The sequence below is a fragment of the Lytechinus pictus genome, chromosome 17 (genome assembly GCF_037042905.1).
Source record: "Lytechinus pictus isolate F3 Inbred chromosome 17, Lp3.0, whole genome shotgun sequence".
Classification (NCBI taxonomy): Eukaryota; Metazoa; Echinodermata; class Echinoidea; order Temnopleuroida; family Toxopneustidae; genus Lytechinus; species Lytechinus pictus.
Window position 1 is genome coordinate 16,890,751 of NC_087261.1, and position 24,151 is coordinate 16,914,901.

The following is a 24,151-nucleotide window of genomic DNA, read 5'->3' on the forward strand; positions in this document are numbered from 1 at the left end:
TTTCATTGTTACCACCTTGCGAATTTACCCCCAAAACCTTTATGGAGCAAGTTGATTAATAAACCACTCCTATATACCCCCCCCCCTCACATGCAGCAATTGAAACGCACTTCTGGAAACAGTCTGCTGTGCTAACCCTTCACTCGAGTTAATAAGCCTGAGCCTATGCCTCGTGTACTGAAGGCCCTTTGTGGGGGGGGGGGGGGGGAGGGGTGTGGAGACCCACTTGTTGATCTCAGTTTCAATCAGTGTCCGTGCCTGCAGAATACACCTCAAACGTACGTAAATATCAAGTCACCTAACCAATAACTTTAGGAGATATTTTCTTTCAAACTTTAATATGTATTAATTACGAAAATATCACCTCAATTTAAATAATTTAGGACACCTGGGGTTAGGTGACTAGAGGTCATGTTTTCATTTGTGAATTTCCATCACTGCATGGATATGCGATTCAACCTTTGGATTCAACGCATGGTCAATTGCATTACGTTTTGTGTGCCCCCCTTTTATGACTTGATGCTATGAGTTTTACAGGGGTGAGTCTTTCTGCCAAGTTTTAACTTGATAAAAAAGAAAGAATAAGTTGAGTGCTCATTTCAAGAAATGGAGCATACAGTTTTAAGGAAATTTATCCTGGTTCAATTATTTTACTTATTTTGTACATGTTATGCAGTAATGAGGGTCCTCTTTTTAAACGTAGGAAAGTATGAAGAAAGTTAAACTTTATGCAAGCTTTTAACATTGGGAAGACGTGCGTGTGTGTGTGTGTGTGTATGTGTGAGTGGTATGGTGTGAGGATGGATGTTTGTGGCTGATTATTAAGTTGATTTGAGATAATTTAGCTTGTTAATGTCAATGTGTTTAAATTGTCTTGAACTTATTGTCAGCCTATATTGTTTGCAACTAATATTTTATGAAAACCAATAAAAACAGAAAAAAAAGTTTTAACTTGATAACCAAAGCTTTAAAACAATACACACGGAAATGCTGCAAGCTGTATATTGTGATTGTCATGACATCCTAAAAATCGGACAGCAGCAATAAAAAAGGACATGAAAAAGGTGAGCGATTACTTTTGATAATAATTTCAAATCATATCATATCACTTTACCACTTGTATTACCTGCAAATCATGACGAAGTGTTAAATAAGACATTTGAATTTTGTGATCAATTCCTTTTTTTTGTAGGTGGAACAACTCTGAGCAATCACATTACGGTCACTTGTATTACACCTTTTCATGTAACACAAATTTGACATTTTTCTAGCCTTCCGACAACTTATGTTTGGATATTTTCTGTAGTGACCAAAAATAATGACTTTCAGATTATCGAACTAAAAATGCTTAAAAACCAATAATATTTTTCTTTGTTAAATTGAAAATAAGTTATATATGTAGTCGTATATTCCTGTTTGTATGGTTCGGATTACTGCTTTTTACTTTAGCAGACAAAAAAAATCTATATCCGAAAGACTATAAGATAAGATATAGGAAATACACAGCAAACAAAGAGATGGTTCTAATAGATAAGCAGTTATTACAAGGTTCATCCATAAAATAATTTTTTTAAGGAAAAAGTAAAAGTAAAAGAAAACGTTTTCCATAATCTAATATTAGCTCTATTTCAAATCCAGATCAAAATTCTGAAGTAAACCTGTTATGTAATTTCATAAGTGTAAAGATCAGTGGGTCATAAAATCAGCCTCAAATAGCTTTGTCTTTTTTAATACACAGCTCTTTATAGGCTAACAACAATGACTTCTGTGATCATAATTCCACAGTCATATTGGTTCTCGTTAATATGGTTAATAATATATATATATATATTCGCTGAATGCATTTATACTTTCTTTGTTAGATGTTCAATAGTCTATTTTGGTTCTTAATATTAATTTCAGCTATGATTATGTTGTAATCATTGTAAACATGTTCCGTTTGTTGTTTGGACCGTTGTATCACTTATCTATGTATAATAGATACAATAAAATACTTCTTTAGATTCATATTAAAGAGGAAAATGCGATATTTCATTTTATGATGCCTTATTTGTAATAAAACGCGTTATTTGATTTCATGCGACAAGAAAAAAATAACCTGACATTATCCTTATAATGTTGTAGATGGTGTGAAATTTGCCAATTACAGTTACTATGATAACGAACGTATAGTATTCGACAAGGTTGCTTTTACTCAAATCATTTATACCTCATATGAAACCAGCCACCCTAAAGCAACAATAAAAAGACACCTCTCAAATCACCGTTTTAAGGAAGAATTAATATGCCATAAACACATGACCTCAAACAGTATTTTCTTCGAAATAATTTAATAGCATATTGATGTATTATAGGGTTACGCATGAATAATCAGTCGACAGTCTTTGTTGTTAATTTCAATTGACCTGCGCCAAAGAAAAGTAGACTGCAATTTAATGAATCCATATGTCAACGAAATCATAATCCTACAAGAATTTTATATAAAATCCATTGCAAAACACCCTTTCAATAATTTAAATTAAAAGTGTTTAATATACACTTTTTTGTTCAATTCTGAAAGGGACTAGTAATAACGTTTGTCGGCAACTCATTGAGGATTATGATACATCATTTGCATCTGTGTTTTGCAGCCATGCCTTACTTTTGGGCAAATCGAATTTTACATCGTAGTAAAAATACCTCCTGGTTATCCCAGCGTAAACATATAAAAATAATAATAATGAAACTTGTTTATATAGCTCTTATTACGTACGTTACCAGAGGTTTCTAAGCACTCTACATCGGGTTTATAGGTAAATGGGTAAATATACCACATGATACATGTACATAATATTATTTTGTATAAAATACTCTTTCAGACCATATATAATAACTGAATGTTCATGGCATATCCTTTTCTTAAATTTGTATGGTGTAAAATTTGTTGTATGACTCGCAGTATGGCTCAATGTTTGTGTGACTTCATTTTCATGACAACATACTGAGTAATGGATAGTGCTACTTTGAATGCCGAAAGACCTTTCATCTTAATTAGAGAAGTGATACCAAATTATAATTTTAATTAATTAATTAACCTTCCAAACAATAATTACTACAATTTTATGGATTGACATTAGTGGATGATTATTGAAAGAGGACATTGAATCTATTAAAGCAATCGATTGTTATTATCAAGTAAAATACCTGGCTCCAGTGCTGAGCAAAGTCCTGTGACGATTATTACCAAGATGGATTTCAATGTAAAATGTTCCATTTCAATCTGTATAGTCTGACCAGGCGCCAATGACGGATCTCCCACTGCAGATTACTCACAATCAACGTACCTAATAATTATTCTGCTCTCGTTTAAGAATTCAGGACCTCCAGAATCATGAAAATGATTAGGTACACGAAATACGTGTTTTTGATTGTACTAAAAGAGGAAATTCTAGATAGCTTTATTTTCCGTCGAATTCCCGTCTGTTCCTGGTTGAAAGTCTACGTCATAGTGCATGGGATCGCACGAGCTCTATGAGTGTGTTGTCTTTGGAACAGAGAGCATTCAAAATATAAATACATGCATTCAACCAACTGGAGAGTGATTCTGTATTGTTTATTGACATGTGATACTGAAACTTCCCGTTTTTTTACAGACTATAGAATACCCAATTAACACGAATGCACTTTTAGAGGTCAAGTATTTATAGGGAAGTAATTTCGATATTCATATCAGACAAGGTCTATTGGCATTGCCCATCGGCTCTACGTTCAACTCTAGAAATTTATTATTTCTATATTTGAATCTCTATCTTCGACGGTTGCCCCTCTTCTCTTTCTTGTGGCATCCCTTAGACATACATGTCCCCCTGGATAAATTTTCCATATCATAACATTTTTGTGGCGGTAGTTTGATTTTTAAAGGGGGGGGGGGGGGTAGAGGGTAAAATAAAATGTTAAGGGGGCAAAGGCGTTTACTCTTACATAATTAAAACTATCGGGGGGGGGGGCAAATGGCCTCTAACCCTCTCCCCCATGCCACCACTGCTCAGTTACCTGGTATTAGTATCATCATCGTCATCATCATCATCATCGATTTCATTTCCAACTCTATCTGCCCCCTCGATCTCCTCAAAATCTCACCAATGTTTTTCTTTCCTCTCAATTATCTGCTTCACCTTTGACTTTTTATCATTTATTTGGTCGAGTGGGAGAGAAAGGACGATATTGGGAGAGAGGGAGGGAGAGAGAGAGAGAGAGAGAGAGAGACTGGAGAGGCGGCAAATATTAAGATTTCTAAATAAAACAATTACTCTTTCTTTCCATTTTTTTATGAATCCGAAGTAAATATGCCATTTACAAATGAATACACCAAATAAATACGTGTCAATGTTTGTCTCTTCATGCAGTGTTTCATTTTGACAGCAGTTTATTAGTGAAGTATGTCATGCGAGTCTATAGAGTAAACAATTTGCGTTTAAGAATAGAATAATTATGATAGTTGGGCCTGTGACGTATATCCTTCCATTGAAATCTATTAACGCAACAGTCACACCAACGAAACCGACTCCAAACCGATAGTGAATATGTGATATACTTTATGATTTGGTCGATATACAGGTTTATTTCTAATAGGTCTAGTGCCAATTCGTCCAATTGCCAACTCGTCTACTATCATTTGGTCTACCATCAGTTCGTCCACTCACCACATGGTCTACTTTCATTTAGTCTTAATGCCATTCTGTCTAATAACCAGTTGGTCCAGTGGCCATTTAGTCCATATACCATTTGGTCTAATTGGACTTGGTGTTAAATTGTGCAAAATGAATGGAAATGAAATGGATATTAAACTAACTGGTTATGAGACGAAATGGTCATAGACGAAATGGTGATTAGACGAAGTGATGATTGGACCAAATGTTTGTTAGACGAAAAATGTAAATAGACGGAATAGCATTAAAGTAGACAATGTGGTGAGTGGACGAGGTGGCAGTAGACGAATTGGCAATTTACCGATAAACATAGCGGTTTGGCCGGTATGACTACGGTGTTGATAATAATGAGACAGCCATAAAACTCGTCACTAATTCTCTATCACTTAAAAGGGGAAGTTCACCCTGACTTAAAGAGAGACATAATTATCTGAGAAGATTTCGCGAAATTCATCAAAGGTTAACAAAGTAATGGAGGTATAAAGTGTGCTTTTGTGAACGTCACCTGCGACCACATCCCCCACTGGTCATTAGTGATTACAATGACAATAAAATAAAATGCATTTTCAGAAAGTTTACTCTTTCAGTAAAATCAAACGAATAATTCCGTACTCTTCATACGCTGATATGAGAATATTGTTTCCGTTATTATGAACCATTGAAGAAATGAGAAGTTCTGGGGATTTAATATCACGTGATGAAGCTGCTGCGGGCATATGACCTCACAAATGCATCTTTGAAAATAATCTTTTTCCAATTGTCTAATATTTTATTTGTTGAACCGTCACTATTTTTGGTAGCTATTATTAGAACAAATCAATCGTAATGGTGAACTCCTCCTTTAAGTAATCAAGTCCAAACTTCCGTTTGGTGATTGTTCATTTCCCAAAGTCACTTTCCCTCCTGTAATGTAATACGTGCCATTTTTAGGTCCATTCTTGCATCAAATAGTTTCCTGCATTACAAATCGTTAAATAACGTGGAAATTTAATGAATACCCTCAAATTTGCCGGACTGACCACTTGTTTCTAAAAAAGACAGTCGAAAGTTTTCTAGAACTCTGGTACCACTAGCTAATTAGCTTCGTCACATGCATTTTTTTTATGAATCAGTGTAAACAGATGGATGTAAAAATGGTGATTATTATAGTTATCAAACTGAAGTGCATGTACATTACACAATCTAAAATGAAAATTAATTACATTAATGACATATGATTGAAAAATGGCTCGGTGTAAAAATGGCAGAGGTAAAAATGGCAAATGTAAAATGGCAGAGGTAAAAATGGCAGAAGTAATAATGGCAGAGGTAAAAATGGCAGAGGTACAAATGGCAGAGGTAAAAATGGCAAAGGTAAAAATGGCAGAGGTAAAAATGGCAGAGGTAATAATGGCAGAGGTAAAAATGGCAAAGGTAAAAATGGCAGCTATAAAAATGGCAGAGATCAAACTGGCAGAGGTATAAATGACAGCGGTAAAACGACAGAGGTATAAATGACCAGTCTTAAACCCCATGCAAAAAAAAAATCAAAAAGCCCCTCCATGTACAGTAGATTAAATAAGAAATGTTCTGAGAAGAAAATTATAATTATAATGTTGAACTAATCGAAAGGGTAACATTTTAAAATCACACTGTAGATCTTCTGCACCAAACTGATAACACTTGAGTTGGTATTTCTTTTTTTTCCTAGACTTACATGAACGGCCTTCTCATGTCAAATCGCTCCTCTGATATTCAAATTTGAAGCACACTTTGGATCCCAAGTATTGTACTTAATTCACAAAAGGGGAAATTCACTCTGACATAAACTTAAGTTTATTCTGAAACTAGCAGAGAATGATTAAAAACAATATTGGTGAGGGTTTTAGCGAATCCATCAACAATTTAAGAAGCTATCAGAATTTTATATTATAATGGTGACGTCATTTGCGAGTAGTTTTTCCCCATATATGGTGTAATAAAAAATATCAATGAAATGTCATTAAAAAAATGAAAATGGTTTTTATTGTACCTGAAGTATATCAACATACAAATCATTTCACATCCGCTCCTGAAATATTTTTTTAGCAATCATAACCCACTGATTAAAAAATTTGGGAAGTATACATTTTGGTGCATAAAATACGGGGCAGGTGCTTGTATATGACGTCACAGATAACAAAAAAATAACATTCATAATGGGTTTAAACCTTCACCAATATATTTTCTGCTATTTTAACAGTAAACCATTTGTCAGGGTGAACTTCTCCTTTAAAACAGGTCGATAGAATGGTACCAAAGAAACACCTATGATTATTTTTACCTCTGCCATTTTTACATAGTCTGCCATTATTACCTCTGCCATTTTTACCTCTGCCATTTTTACCTCTGCCATTATTACCTCTGCCATTTTTACCTCTGCCATTATTACCTCTGCCATTTTTACCTGGCACCTTAAAAAATACACCCAAGAAATGACATATAACTCCAAAGAGTTTATAATTAACAAACAAGGTGTTGTATGAACACCCATAGGTGCTGAACACCATCGATTTCAAGGTCGAGTCCACCAATATTTTTTTTTATTCGAATCAATAGAGAAAATCAAACAAAAATGACGCTGAAAATTTCCTGAAAATCGGATGTAACACAAGAAAATTATGACATTTACAATTTTCGCTTATTTTTCAAAGAACAGATGTATGCATAACTCGGTGGTATGCAAATGAGAAAGTCCACGATGCCCGTCACGATTTCTGTTTTCTTTTTGTAAATTATACAGTATTTCATTTTATTTCAGATTTAGCAGCAAGGATCAACTTGACTGAACCATACAATGTTTAAGTACTGGTATTTCAGGGAAGAATAAACTTTGTTTTCACGTGGCGATGATTACAAATTTAAAGTAGAACATTCCATATTTCATATAATAATATACAAATTAAATAGTGAATGGGTGATGTCATCAGTCCCCTCATTTGTATACCGCCAGGATGTGTAAAATCAATATTCTCATATCAGCGTATGAAGAGTACGGAATGATTCGTTTGATTTTACTGAAAGAGTAAACTTTCTGAAAATGCATTTTATTTTATTGTCATTGTAATCACTAATGACCAGTGGGGGATGTGGTCGCAGGTGACGTTCACAAAACCACACTTTAGACCTCCATTACTTAATTATGTACATGCAAAATAAATCGACGAAATACTTATACTTTGATATTATTTATATACATTATAAAAAATCAGTCATACATTTCTTATAAAATGAAGATCTCCTTTGTTATAAATAACTCATGCTAAAGAGAATTGATTTACTACGTAAGAGAAATATTGAAAACACGCACACAAATATTCCGAAAAAAGTACACTTAATAGTTCAACAAATGTTTCAAATGCCCCCCCCCAATCAAAATGGGAAATGCAATTTTGAGGTCAAAGCTAGTGCAAACAAAGAAGAGCCACAAGTTATGAAATATGAAGAGCCGCCATTAATAATGTATACAAGAATCATTCGCCAGTAATGATAAACAATGAACGAAATAATATAAATATTACCAGTATGTGTTTACTAGCACGAACTGGCATAAGTGAAACGAACGATAGCTAGTAAATCCAGGAAAATCCACTGTAGCGCAGAGTTTACAAATAATTATCTACACTGTATGCTTAAAACAAAATAGAAATATAAAACAGAAATATAAGAAACTGGGAAAAGCTTTAATATTTCCTCAACCTTTATAATGGTAATAACACACTTACTCTTAGTTCATTCTTACTTTATCAACAATCACTAAGCGTTCTATTATAGTGCAGTATGCAGGAATGCATGGTATAAATTGGGGGGGGGGGGCACCTTGCTCGTATTTGGACTTTCAAAATAGTTGCCATTAAACAAGTAATCATCCTTCGTTATTAAATAAGTACGCTCTACTTGCTTTGATTCTTCATCCAAAATAATGCCCATGATTTTTTTAACGAGAATATTTGATTTAAATCAACTATAATACGTTTATAAACAAACATGTATATCATGAATAAGATAAATATTTACACAAACTATACTTATGCTAAAATTATATTACAATACAAACATCAATGCCAAATATGTGACTAGCCACAACCAACGAAAAGTCACCAGGGAACATGGGGAAGGTTCTCTGTAAATAGCCAAATAGTAATTTGGTCTTCTAAAAGTAAAAAGAGTAATACCTCTTCTTTACAGTGGCAAAATTTGAAGTTATAAATTAGAATAAAAACAAGATACAAGATTTTCTTTTACACCATTTTTGCGGACTGCTTGAAAGTTTCAACTAGATTGCACAAATCTCTACATTTTTCATAAACACAAATCCATGCAAAAATCAGTTTATCATGACTTATGTACATGTTAGGTTTATAGAGGAAGGCGAGGATTTGCCCTTTCCCTTTCCATGCTTAATAAAATCTAAAAATTCATTTTCGGCAATTTGTTGTTGATGTTGGTCACGTATGTAAACGAACTTGAATGTAAATACTCAAACTATCCTTATGCTTTTGCAGGTAGTAACACTCACTGGTATATCACTTGGGTAAAATACGGAAATGACATTCTAAGAATTTCATGCATGCGGTATATTGCAACTTCTGTAGGCTATTTCCCTTTTTAGGCCGTCTGTTTTCTCAGTGTTATTATTTTTTTCTAGACTTCCATCCATTTACTTTGTAATTGCTCGTTTCCTGGTTCATAAAAGTTCAGAGACGGAAAAAAACCTTTCCAGAGTTAGCAATCAGATCTCAATAAAAGGGATTATCATTACGCATTGGCTATCAAAGACAAAAAAAGGGGGATGGGAGAAGAAGCGAGGCATGAGGATCCAGCTGTAGCCTTGCCGGGTCACTTTCTCAACGAATTTTTTCAATATGTATTCGGTTCACAAACATAGATAAATGATTCAAAGTTCCAAAGAACCAAAAACTGAACATCGTAGATCAATAGAACAATCAACAAAAAATTGAACAACGTTAAAATAAGGAAAAAGAAATGTATACAAGACCTGTGTATTTAACGAAAATTTGTGTAATGTCAAGAAGTGAAATTTTGACCTCAGAAACTACCAAGAAAGGCATTATAAAAATAAAATAGTGGGTTTGCCCTTTTCAAACATGAGATATCTAGAAGATTTATGTTGGGTTATAATGGCCAAGGCCAGGCGCATTTGAGGTGTGTCCTGGAAGACTCTCCTTCTGTTGATGAGTGTTAAATGCCTTCATACATTGTAATCTAGCGCGACAGAAATAGGAAGAGGATCCCTCGCGAACCCCGATGCAGCTTCCCAATCAAGATCGTACATTCGCCCCCGAATCTCACTTATTTACAGCAGCATATAGCGCATTGCCCCGAATCTGCTGATAGTGAACAGCATCATTTTGGACTTGGTCCGCTGGTAGGGTATCTCTGCTGTCATTATTTTCATGGATCGAACTTTCATAGAGCGGGCTCCCGATGAGCGACTCGTTTGCTCCCTCATCCTCTCGTGGGGTCACGTTACCACTCTGATAAACGGGATTCCCGACGAAATCAGCGCTCACATTCCCGTTCTGAACCTTGAACGCATCTGCAGCAGACGCAGAGGGCGTCCTATGAAGTGACAATGACAAAATTAACATGAGATGTTCTGGAATGATTAACCAGAAAAAAACATACATTTTTTGTATACGACCTTGAAATGAAGGACATGCTGTTGGTATACCGGTGTGGATTTGGACTAATTATCTAGCCTAAACTCTCTGGATAGCATGAACTTTAAATTTTCTAAGGTCTTCTTATTTCTTCTACTTTATTTTTTTTCGAACTTTAGATGTCCTCTGAATCATTTAAATTGATTCTTCAAGAGATCGACGTCGAAACGAAAATCTCACAATTTCATGTAGCTGCTGATTTCTTAAAACAAAGCACTATGAGGTGATTTGTTCCCCGTGTTCTCCCTCCTCTCTTATGACGCCAGTTTCCTTTTTTCTCTGTGGGATCGAGTCAAATCGGAAGAGCCTACACAGTTCGTCGAAGAGAAAAGTAAATCGGGATTCCCATGTTTTTATTCTTCTAATGCAAATGAATTATGATATTCCATTATCACAATCGTTAAAGTCAATTATTCCTCTGTGGTACCTACATGTAATATGAGATAAATACCTCACCCATTAATGAGCAAGACGAGTTTGATATTTTGATGTCAAAACCAGGTTGCGCAGACAAATTGGACAAGATTGATTCGTGATTCGACGATCGTGCTTATTCGACGATTGTATTCTTTGTTAAGATTCTCTCACTGATCCCTCAAAATGAGAGTGGATTCAGATTCACACGTGAGTTCTGATATGTCTCAATATTAATTGTTCGTTATCTGCCAAGCGTGAACGATTTGCTAAACTGTTGGTTTCAGATTAGAGAAGACATTCCAATCTTACCATGAGTATCAAATTTATAGTGAAAACATTTTTAATAATTGTGACATCATCTCTGAAAACGGGTCTCCTTTTCTGTGGGACGCACTGTATAACAATCGCTTCTGAAGTGATATATCAGGAGGGATTTCGTCGATGGCCCACCTGATATCTTATGTTCTAATACGACCAGGCCACATAACATAAAAGCAACGAGAAGATACAAGCTACTAATGAAAACATGAAGGTCAACAAGCTACAAAGGCATCTTGCTGGATCCATGAATCTCTCCTAGCGTTATCAGATCGCCGATTTATAGTCCAGTCATTTTAGCCCAAATTTTGACCAAACTTGAAACAAATTGCAACATAATTTTTTTCACCACAATGCATTTATGTAAGGTCCCTAGTACAACATACTAAAAGTCCCAAACTATCCGAATAGGGGAAAAGCATCTAATTTACATAAATCCAAGATGGCTGCCAAAATTAATTGATATGCCTTATCCTTAATATTTTTTTGCACAGATAATGTGAAAATCTTGAAATGAATACGCAATTCACGATGATTAAGATATTATATATCGACTACAATCGTTTTTGGGACTGTCCGGTTGATATTTTTCGAAAAATGTGAGAATTTATGCCAAAATTTCCATGTTTTCTGTCAAAAATTTGCATTTGCGTTGATATCTTTCTGTTTTACCATTAGCATAAACAATTAATGCAAAATATCAGCATTCGATACGAAAGGGGATATATCAACGAGAAAATTGATATGCTTCATAACAGTATTAATGTCTTAACTTGCTGAGATTAAGGGCAAATACATCCGAATGTATTACTCGATATTGCAAATAAGTGACACCAATACCAACATCGGTGTCTTAGTCACACTTTTGATATCGACTACAACCTTTACAACGCGATCGCTGGCATGCCTTTAAGAGATAACAATATATTAAATCGGTCTTGCCTCGCCTTTGTTGGTGTGACTAACTCGCATAAAATTAATACAAGTGTGTGTATAGCGATAGAAAGGTGTATATTACTTAAATTGATATGTGGGCAAATGGCTTTTTTCTACATATCAAAGCAACTTTTATGTTAATGAAATCTCCTGGAAAAGTTAGAGGATGCATTGCTCTGCATGCTGCATGCAATTACGTTCAATAACATTAAAACATAGTCCCGCAATAGCCTGTCGAATGTACCACCTTATCCGTAGATAACTTAAGATATCGTGCTTTTTGGAGCCCCCAATGTGTCAAAGTGGTGTTTTGCTACAGAAAAAACAACTTTTATTGTCTTGAAATCACTTGGAGGCAAAAGAGAAGGCTCTTTTCTATCAGTTACATATACAGAAGTGATGGCACAGCAAATCCTACCCCCTCAGCGGTCTGCCGAAGTCACCAACCCCTTTTTGTATTTTGCCCATTTCTTTGAAAATTCGCCATTTTTAGCCCCATTGAGGCAAAAGGCGTTTCCCCTTTGCAATAAACCACTTTCATTGTTTTGTAAGCACTTGGGGATGAAAAAATAGATTTTCCTCTACCAGCTAAATATAAAGAAGTGCTGGCACAGCAAAGCCTATCCTCTTCGGGTTTGCCAAACTCACTCATCCCTTTTTCCATATTTTGCCAATTTATGGAAAAATCTATAAATCCAGAGCCCTCATTGAGGCAAAAAGATGTTTTTGCTATAGTGTAAGCCATTTTCATTGTTTTAAAACCACTTGGAAACGAAAAAGTAGCCTTTCCTCCATCTGCTTCGTATAAAGAAGTGCTGGCATATTAAAGCCTACATCCTTCAGGGGGCTGCCGAAATCACCCCACCCCTTTTGCGTATTTTGCCCATTTCTTGGAAAAAATCGTCATTTTGGAGCCCAATTGAGGTAAAAGGCGTTTCCCCCTTTGCAGTAGACCACTTTTATTGTTTTTAATCACTCAGAGATAACAAAATTAGATTTTCCTCTATCAGCTACATACAAAGAAGTGCTGGCACAGCAAACCCTACCTCTAAGGGGTTTGCCGAAGTCACCCACCCCTTTTCCATATTTTGCCTTCACTGTAAAAAAACCCTGATTTTACAGAAAAAGAGAAGATTTTGCAGAAAGCAATAACGGAATCATTCTGTAAATTCAAGAGGAATTTTCTGCAATTTAACAGAACATGTCTGTTTAAAAACGGGAAAAGGGCGTTTTATCAAAGGACATTTGTAAGGTTCCATACATCAAATACCAATTTCCTGTAATTTTACATGATATAATGTAATATTACGCAATCTGGTAAGATTACAGGTGTTCTCGAGACTCTGCTGCATGAACTTTTTTTATTTTAAGGATAAATTTTCTAACAGTGTATTTATGGAAAAATCTCCTAATTCGGAGCCCTCATTGATGCAAAAATATTTTCTGATAGCAAACCACTTTCATTGTTTCGTAACCACTTGAAGAAAAAAAATGGATTTTCCTCTATCAGCTACATAATAAGAAGTGCTGGCTCAGCAAATCCTACCCCCTCAGGGGTTCCCGAAGTCTCCCCACCCTTTTTGCCTATTTCCCCTCCTTATCAATTTATAATTTAAGGGAAAAAAATCTGCCAAATTGGAGCCCCTGTTGAGGCAAAATGTTGTTTCTGCTCTATAGCAAACCTCTTTCATTGTTTCTTAACCACTTGGATATAAAAAAGTAGATTTTCCTCTATCAGCTACATATATTATGAAGAACTGCTGGCTCAGCAAAGCCTATCCCCTCATGGGTTCCCGAAGTCTCCCCACCTTTTTGCCTGTTTTCCCTCTTTATTAAAACAAAATCGCAGTTTTTGAACCCCTCCTTCATTAAGGCAAAATGCATATCTGCTATATGGTGAAGTCACTTTTATTATTTGAAACCACTTAAAGAAGTTTCGTCTATCAGCGCATCGACCCCTTTCCTCTTCAGGGGCTCCAAATTGACAGATTTTCCCATTAATTGGCAAAATACGGAAAAGGGGTGAGTGACTTCGGTAAAATAATATTAGTATAATAGGATTTGGCAGGTCTAATAGCTACATTTCATTTTTCTTTTGAACTCAGAAATCGAGCAGGCAGAAAATGTCATTATTTGGTGTACAACGTTAATGTGACTAGCATATGATAGTTTCCGTACCTAGACCCTTTCATGTTAAACAATTAATACAGTCCAAACATAATCGAATTTATGCATTTAATGTTAATAGTAACAGTGTTCTTGTAGTATAATTCTTTGCTTACTGATATTTATGATATAGCTATAGTTTGAGAAGGCCAATGTTTATAGTAGTATCGAGTCCGGAATTGATATAATTTGCAATCGGGTCTGAGTACATAATATACACTGGCGTCGTCTGCTACTTAAACTAAATGAGCGAATATGACCCAAACTAACCATTATGTTTATGCAAATTAGAACACTTTCCCCTATTCGGATTTTCTGGGACTTTTAGTATGGTCTTCTATGGACCTCAAAGAAATGTTCTGCATTGGAATACATTCTGTTGCAATTTGTTCCAAGTGAAAAGTTAAAATGACTGGACTATTAGGGCTACACTATGTACCTGCCAAATATAGATACTGTAAACGACATTGAAGCATGACTTTTTCCTACCTTCTGCGATAGGCGAAAACCACTATCAAGATTACGACGATTATAACCAACAATGCAGAAACAGTTGCTACGACAGGAATAAGCCAGGAATCTAAAAAAAATATATATGCAAAGAATAAAAACGTTATTTTTTTTCTACCACCGACACAATACTCTTCGTTGTCGCTTCTATTACATGGTAATACATGGGAATAATACCTTGTTCTATTCCTATAAAAAAAAACCCTTAGTTTATTTCTCTCACTTTCTGCTTTTCTCAAAAGGAAATTGGACTTCTTTTCATATTCAATTCAATTAGTGGATGAATTCCGATCTGCAACATTATATTGTATACTAACCATCATCAGCTGATATTGTTTCTCCTGTAGGGGCGGTGACCGTTTCAACTACTGGTGTCTCGGTAGTACCTTGAAAATGAGAAATTATGCCGTTGTCATGGTTACTTTTTTCATCGTTCTCTGCCATGCTAGTTATAGTAAACAGCGATGTATAAGAAATATAAACAGCGTTTTAATGTGTACGACTGCTAAAAACAACGTCCACCCGTGTCAGCGCCATACAAGATCAAATGAACCACACTCAGTAGCGTAATGCGTCCCCCAAAAAAGAGGGGGGCTATAGACAAGTGGAATGGTGCAAAAAAAAAATCCTTAATTCCTAAGAAAGCAGATTTTTATATTGCAAGGTTATATATTTGTAATTGGTTTTCATGTTATACTCATAAAATATTATCAGATTTGACACCTTCATCGTCCCTTTTCTTTCAATTTCGGGGACTCCATGCCCACCGATCCCCCGTATGTACGCCCGCCAGTGACCACACTCATCGCTTACCTGTTACAGTAGTCGTAGATTCCGTTGTCACGATAACTGTTGTTGTTGTTGGTGTTGTCGGAATTTCTGTGAAATATCAACATTTACCATGTTTATTGATAAGATTTCTAACGTATTCCGCAAGTACAATTTCGCTATTGGAACTACAGCAAGGGAGTTCTGGCCTGCGAAGCGGGCCGGAGTCGGAGCCCAGACATAATTATACTCTCCAAAATGGGGGCGAATGGGGTCACAATAACAGTCCAAATAAAAGGGTAAAATAAATTATGCACTTACCTCGATTATATGGATGAAGGTCTATCGGGAAACAGAATTCTGACTTCGAGGTACAAACTGGACCTTCAAAAAAGGAAAACTTAGACCTCTATGTCGCGTTCGTTCTCAATATCGATCGGCCATTTTGTTTTCAATTTTGACAGAAGGAGAACGAACAAGACAAAATTTTTTCTTTTTTTGAGGGTCCAGTTTGTGCCTCGAAGTCAGGATTCTGTGTCCCGATAGACCTTCATCCATATAATCGAGGTAAGTGCATAATTTAGTTTTCCCCCTTTTATTTGGAGTGCTATTGCGACCCCATTCGACCCCATTTTGGAGAGTATAATTATGTCTGCCTCTTATTACACGGACGAGTCCTGGGCTCCGGCCCGCTTCGCGAGCTGAAGCTCCCTGGTTCAATTGGAACAGGAAAAAAAGTCACCTTTTCATAACACAACATATTAACCATATACGTTGCAGAATGGAAATATTGGCTATTTCTTGAATATTATCCGTCCCAATTAACAAGGCTTTCTTTGCAGTCGTAACGGACAAGAGTAACGCTGTAGGGGGCCCTGTTGCCACTATCTTGCTTATTATTCCTTTATTTTACTGAACATTTATCGAAGCTTTAAGCAGGCAGTAACACCTAGGGTTAGAGTACCGGAGTGTAACGTCAGTTGCCATGGTGTCGTGGCGGGCTGGTTCTAAACAGAGTCGCAGCTGACGATCGTCTGTACACATTAGTATTTGCAAATGACTTTGGCCCGTCTGAAAAATAGGCTACAAGCGAACAAACTCCGATAACAGCCATTTTTCCCTATTAGAAACACACGCTTACATTCGGCAGGTATATTTGTATAGAACCAAGGCCGCCATGACACCATGGCAACTGACGTCATCGCTCCGGTACTCTATATTATTGCAAGTAAAATACGCCTACTCGACTTACCTGTATATGTTGATTCATAAATCTCAATGTTGTCTAGTCTGATGAGTGGTGGGACATCCTGTTGTGTTGCATTAAAGATTATCTAAAAAAATGTAATGAAAAAGGGTTTGCCTAGCATTTGTGTCGAAGAATTTTGAAGAATGCTGCGAGGGGGCGAAGCGATCTAGCAGCATTTTGTCTTTTTAAAATCCTATTAATGCAAACATATGTCATTTTGTGATGTATTTTAACATAATATTTAGATAACTATTTAATATTTAAACCTGTCCATTCTTGTTCTTTCATGTCTCCCTTTTTTAATGTCGATGAAAATTCTGGGGGTTCATAGCCTCCAGCCCCCAATGAATATAATATACAATATTCTTTATGTGATAAAAATATCATGGAAAATTGTCAAATGCAAAAAATTGCTCTTCAAATTTTCTCATATGATGATGATTTTTTGCGGGAATTTCTACATATTCGTTTTTATAAAACAAATTAACATGTTCACATTATAACAAAGATATAAATGAATATATTTTAAAGACTGATAATCAAATTATACATAACGCATGTGGTGTAGTAAGTTGAGTAAAATACTACTACTACTACTACTACTACTACTACTACTACTGCTAATGATAACAAGATGATAATAGAGATATAAATGATAAAGGTATAATAAAGGTGTAAATGAATACATTTCAAAATCTAATAATTAAATTATACAAAAAGCATGTGATGTAGTAAGTTGAGTAAAATACTACTTCTACTACTACTACTACACTACTACTACTACTACAACAACTACTACTACTACTACTACTACTACTACTACTACTACTACTACTACTACTACTACTACTACTACTACTACTAGTACTACTACTACTACTACTACTACTACTACTACTACTACTACTACTATTACTACTACTATTACTACTACTACTACCACTACTACTACTACTACTACTACTACTACTACTACCACTACTACTGCTTATAATAATAATTTTAGCAAAGATGAAACGGATAGATTAATTATGATTCTGTAATCAAACTTGAAACCGCCGGTCTCGAAACCATCCCTGCCCTTTTGCGCGCATTTTATACAAACCTGTACATCCTGAACACTTGCACATGAATAAGGGATCAGCATCGAGCCCATCAAGGGCACTGATCCATTTACCGGAATTTCTTTTACAGCCCCACTCCTACCCCTGCAGGCCATAACCAGCAATACCGTATCAACACCGGCAATTAAATAATCAAACGATATATTCCCAACCGGTGAGGTGAAGTTGTAAGGTATGGAGAAAGCGAATACGTCACCAGGCATGCTTGAGGATACATCTACGTCTATCATATCTGAAAAAAAAGAAGAAGAAAAAATACAAGAAAAAAATTGTTACGAGACATCAATCTGCATCCCATCATCATCATCATCACTTGGATGATACACACACCGTTGTCTAGTTGTTACGGTCACCATTCGTTTGGTTTTGACAACCCAATCATACATGCATGAATGTACCTTCTCTCTCTCTCTCTCTCTTTCACACACACACACCCTCACACACACACATCCTCACGTACCTTCTCACACTGACCCACACTCTAACAAATACGCACCCACCAGGAACACGCGCAAACACAGACACCCAGATCTTATTATGATTATTATTACCATTATTGGTATTAACATTATCATTGTTACTATTGTTGATGTTATTATTATCATTGTCATAATTATTATCATTATTATTATCATCATCATTATTATCACTGCACTCTAAAAACACTGAGTAAAGTTTTACCCAATATTGAAAAGAAAGGGAACATGCATGTTTGCTGGGTATTTTTTTTTCAACGCAACATTGCAAATTTAAAAAAATATATTTTTACCCAACCAACATGCATGTTTCCATTTTACCCAATATTGGGTAAACCTTTTTTTTGATAATTTTATTATTTTTATTTTTTGAGTTTTTGCCTGCGCCCGGTAGACAAGAAAGCTAATTAAATCCATGTGACCAGGCTGATTTGGGGTGTGCTTTTGGAGCACTACACCTTTGCGAATAATTACACGCGCAGGGGTGGCGACTCTCTTCTACAGGGGACCTCTATTTAACGTCCTATCTGAGGGATGAGTGTTTTCCACTGTGGTTACATACTAAAATAGCCTACATCTACGAAACAGGGTATGGGCACGTTAACACGCAGCATGCAGGCTTCATCATCCACCCGGCCCGGGAGGACTCGAACTCAGACTGATTGTTTGGTTAAACAGGCAGACGCTTTTCCGACTGATCTCTTTAAAAAAAATCATTTGCATCATATTGCAATCACAAGTTACTGTCGAGGCTCTTTTTTCAGCACCCTCAAAAAATATAAATTAGTAAACAAACACAATAGACTTGCAAAGATCTTTATTCGGGTCGTGGTTTTATAACAAATAATCATTGTGAACGTAAATCAGATATTTGGATTCGTATTTACCTTTAACACACACAAAATAGTAATCATTGTGTGACGTAGGTGTTGCGTATCTGTTGTGTATGGGACTGGTTCACACACAGTTGCGTATCTACGGGGGGGGGGGGCAAGAGGGCACGTGCCTCGAGTGCGACTTTCAGGGGGGGGGGGCGCGAAAAAAGGCAAAAAGGGGTCCAAATGAAAAGGACAACAAAAATGAAGAGAAAAGGCAAAGGAATAAAGACGCAGACAGAAGAGGAATACCACTGAAGGTGGTTAATACCTCCGTCCTAAGCCATTACTATTGTAAATTCAATGCAGTTCCAACACATTTAGAATATGAATGTTTCATATCTCTACCCGGAGATGAAAATTCGTGACAAGTGATATACTTTTCCTCTTCAAGAAGTCTAACCGTCCTTACAATGTTTATTTTTCATACGCAAATATGATTTTTTATCTCTAGCTGCGGGTTTGTATTTGATACGTTACTCTTCATTTATTCTTCCAAACAGTTCTGAAATAAATTATTGATTAATTGTCAAACACTTTCATCACGCACTGATTTGATAAGGGATATACAAATCCTCTGTATCAATTTCAACAATCATTGAAATGGTCTTTTGTAGGTGAGAATATATTAAAGGAAAAATCAGATCGTGATTCGCGCTCGCATTACGCCGATGGCATACGTATCCTTTTTATGAAATCCTACTAGTCCTTAAAATTTTCCTCTTCCAAAAATTTCAGTTCACGCCTCGTGCTAGCATTAATTGCTTAGTTAGATACGCATCAAATTCAGGTCTGAATATCAATAATTTTCGGCTCGCGCTTCTCGCTCGCATTAATTGTTAACATATGCATGATGTTAATGATTACAAAAAGTGCTTACAATATTCAGTCTTAAGATCTTAGTATTAAAAAAAGGCCCGCACTTACTCCTCGTATTATGTCGATTTAATTTATGAGATACCTATCATCTCTATGAATCCATAAAAAGGGTCTTTTTAAATGTTCCTTTTTCGGGTCTGAATATTAATATTTTTCAACTCGCTCTTAGAGCTCGCATTCATTGTTTAGTTAGATACACATCATGTTATGATTACAAAAAAAACCTAACTTCGAATATTCCGTCTTAACGTCTTAATCATGTTAATAATGAAACATATGAAAAATTGAAAATTCATATTTCATTGTTCAAAATGAAATCTGAAATAGAAATACTCCAAAAAATTATTTTTGCCCAATTGATCGTGCGACCGGTAGCTACTGTGCAGCGCCAGATCGACGGCACCCTTATCCCTTGAATTGTTAAACGCCAAACATGGTAGTAGCAACTTCCATCTATTAACCAGTGGCGGATTGAGCCAAAAAAATTGAGAGTGCTACATGTAGATTTATTTAAATTTATTTAAAAAAACTTGCTAGCGAGCAAGCAAGCACAAATTTTGACATCTTTATCACAAAAATCAAATTTTGTGATATATATTTTTTTGAAATAATATTTTTTTTTTCTTGGTCGTGATTTTTTTTTTTTTTTTTTTTTTTTTTTTTTTTTTGGGGGGGGGGGGAAAGAGAAAACACACACACCCGCATGTACGTAAACACACATGCTCAGTGGTACACGCTGAGGGAGAGAGCTCAAGCATGCAATTAAAAAAAAAATGCACGATCGCCGTGCAATTGAAAACAAATATGACAAGAATCTTTGAATGAGCTGTATATATAAAAATGTTGCAAACACCTCCAAGCGACATATAACAGAAGAAATAATATTTACACGTATACATGTTGACTTTATTAAAAGTCATCAATGTCACCACTTCTTATATATATCTTTGTAAATCTAATTCAGTGCTGGTACTGGTATACCTACATATTGATATGAATAAGCTACTGACCATTTCCATTTGACACAACAACTGTCCAATTTCCCTGCAGCTGAATGATTCCACAGTCATCTACTGTAAAGTCACATGACCAATCTGCAAAAGTGGGGGAATTAATTTGTGTTATCCAGTGGCGAATAAACAATATGGTAATTAATTTCATATGAATTCTTGTTAACAAAAATGAAGGAAATGTGAAAAATAAATGTTTATTTTAAATGAAATGAAATTAAATAAAACAAAAATTTACTGTATACAAGTAAATACATATGTTGCTGTTGCCAAATGGTAATGTATGGCTTTATAAGTTCTTGCTGTCGGGAATGTTCTCTATCAAAAATCATATGGATAATCATGCAGAAATATTCTACTTTATATAGCCTTTTCACTGGACTGGGTGCAAAGTAAAGGAACGTATAAAAAATACGAACAATTAATGTTGTATCCATGACACCTAGACCCTCGAACCTCTCATTTTAAATGCCATCTATTACGTTTTTGTAAAGGGTCAGTAATGAATTATGCTCCAGTATCATCTAACAGTAGTAGAATAATTAATGTGTTTTTCAGTCATTGGAATTTAAATTTGATGTTTTGACCCCTTTTTTGAAATTTTGAATGCGGTATATTAAGCCCACTCTCGGTATTTTAAAGATTCACTTTATATCTAAAATAGCCTTTGAGCAATTGCTTCACAAAATCAGTTATCGGATATTAGTAAGTAAGCTAATAATTATCAAAGATCATATCCTGAATTATCAGTCCATTCCATAAATAAAAAGTGGTTTCAAAAGACGAACCCAAAACACCCAGATATGCTATTTTGATCGGGCACCGGATCGAAAAAAAATTGATGCAAAATCAGAAAATTCATCCAATAAATAAATCGTATTTTTAGTGTTATATAGCCTTCATGAATTTGGGTAGAAACATGCACTTTTTGGAAGATTTACTAAAACTATCAATGGGATTCAACTGTCCAATCATGTTATTCTTAATTGATACTACATGACCTTTTCTGGTATTGGTTAACACGTTCATAAATTTTAATTTCCTTCGTGCATTTTTTTATTGTTTTTTTTTTAGCAACACTTGATGAAGCATGTTAAGTCGATAATATTAAACCATCCCCCCCCCCCGAATATGTACATGTATATAAATACATAAAGGCATCCACTGTGTAAAGTACCCTATATCTGTATTCTGCCGTTAAGTGGAATCTTACCAAATTTGTAAAAAGTTGTTTTTAGAGGAAAAATAAATGGTAGACAAGGAGATAAATGAAAGCTAAAACTATATCGGTCAAAGGATACAATAATGACATTTGAATGAATACAATTTTTCCATGATTACAATGGTTTACAAAAGACAACAACAACAACAAAATCCTCGTCGTCTGTAGGTTTATAGTGAACAATATTTAATTGGTTCATGATTTAAACTTAGATCTAAATATCAAAAGCTTGAATTTCAATTAAGCCAGTGTAAATTTATCACTTTGTCTAAACCCACTCGATTCCCATATTGTGCTTTTTCGTCTACAAACTTCTAGTTCATTAACCTCTTTACCTAGTTTCCAGTTGGGCTAATTATATTGCGTATACAAGATATTTGGTGTACTGTCAGTCTATAGACGCTTAAAAAGGATTAGTCAAATTAACTAGTCTCTTGGTGGATATGTGTCTGACCGATGAAAATGGTCAATAACAACTTAAATTATGGTACATTCTAACTACTAATACCTTGGTCACATTTGCTCTACGGCGGCCGTACGGCGAGTCGAAAACAGCCGTTTTATTCATTTTAATTCAAACCACCTACATGTAGCTGGTACAAAAATGTTAAAACGGCTGTTTTCGACTCGCCGTACGGCCGCCGTAGAGCAAATGTGACCGTGGTATTCATTTTTTAAAACCATTTTTGTCGGTCGGACACATACTTACCAACAGATTAGTCATTAAAAAAAAAATATTTTAGAGTGCACGCTTAGAAGTACTGTTCATGAACCAAATTACCTTGAAAAAAAATCAAACTACTTGAACTAAAATTATTACTCGCGATATGATGGAGAATATAATAAATTTACCAGGTCCAGAAGCCGCGGAAAGTCTGAAGAAACCTAAAACGAAAACAACTATCCTCCAATTCAGCAACTCCATTTTCAATAGGGAATACCGAATCAGTAGTACCTAGAGTAATTATGTCCAAGTAAATCCAAGTTTGTACTAAAAATGTGGTAGATTCTACCAATTTAAGAGGGGCAGTAGAATATTTCCGTATTTACGCATTTTTATAAAGTGAATTAACTAAACGATTAATTGTAAATATTTGATTTTTTAAGTTTTCGTATAAAACATCCCCAATCGAGCGGAAAATGTTTGTTTCGGATATTTTATTTACCCCGCATTCCATAAATACTTTATTGTGTTTGAAAAAAGGAAACAATCAAAATTCAGTGAATAGGCTGCTGTCACAGCAATAAACAAGCTTAAAGGTTATCTTTCTCGAATTGTTGTTCTCTTTAATTTCTTCTCAGTTTTGTTCGTATTTGAATCATTTTGCCCCTATCCTATTTGTTTTGTCCTCTTTTTTCATTTTTCATCTCCTTCTTCTTCTTCTATTTTTACTACTACTTTTACTTTTAGTACTACTACTACTACTTCTACTACTACTACTACTACTACTACTACAACTACTACTACTACTAGTACGGCTTCTGCTTTTCTTCTTCCTCCTCCTCTTCTTCTTGTATTTCTTCATCTTCTCCTTCTTCTTCTTTTTCCCTTCTTCTTCGTCTTCTTCCTCTTCTTCTTTTTCTTCTTCTAATTATTCTTCTCTTTTTTCTTCTTCCCTTACTCATCGTCTTTCCCCCTGTACTTAGCTCTTCACCCGTCTCCCCTCTAGCTTTCTTTCTTTCGTTATTGCAAATTATAAGATTAATCCAAGATAATTTGTTCATTGATCATCATGCTGGACATAGGCTTTTAAGGACTAGTGTTCCTTTTCCAGCAATTTTTTAAAACTATCATGTACTTGTTTTGGAGC

General features: G+C 35.3%; 1 protein-coding gene across 1 annotated transcript; it reads right to left on the bottom strand.

Annotated features, from left to right (window-relative positions):
• Positions 1–9,646: 9,646 nt before the first annotated feature.
• On the bottom strand, positions 9,647–23,265 carry LOC129280202 (uncharacterized). The gene is made up of 8 exons (XM_064112574.1): positions 23,193–23,265; positions 21,119–21,202; positions 17,860–18,110; positions 16,758–16,839; positions 15,551–15,616; positions 15,055–15,123; positions 14,717–14,807; positions 9,647–10,289 (listed from the first exon to the last, which is right to left on the bottom strand). The coding sequence occupies exons 1-8, from the start codon at positions 23,263–23,265 to the stop codon at positions 10,016–10,018; spliced, it is 990 nt and encodes a 329-aa protein (XP_063968644.1). The 3' UTR covers positions 9,647–10,015.
• Between the last annotated feature and the right edge of the window lie 886 nt (positions 23,266–24,151).

Excerpts from the sequence above, each read along its gene's own strand:
- LOC129280202 (XM_064112574.1), bottom strand. The coding sequence starts at position 23,265 with ATGGAGTTGCTGAATTGGAGGATAGTTGTTTTCGTTTTAGGTTTCTTC. Across the intron at positions 15,617-16,757 it reads TTATGAATCAACATATACAG|AAATTCCGACAACACCAACA; the intron begins GTAAGTCGAGTA and ends GATATTTCACAG. Across the intron at positions 15,124-15,550 it reads ATCTACGACTACTGTAACAG|GTACTACCGAGACACCAGTA; the intron begins GTAAGCGATGAG and ends CTCATTTTCAAG.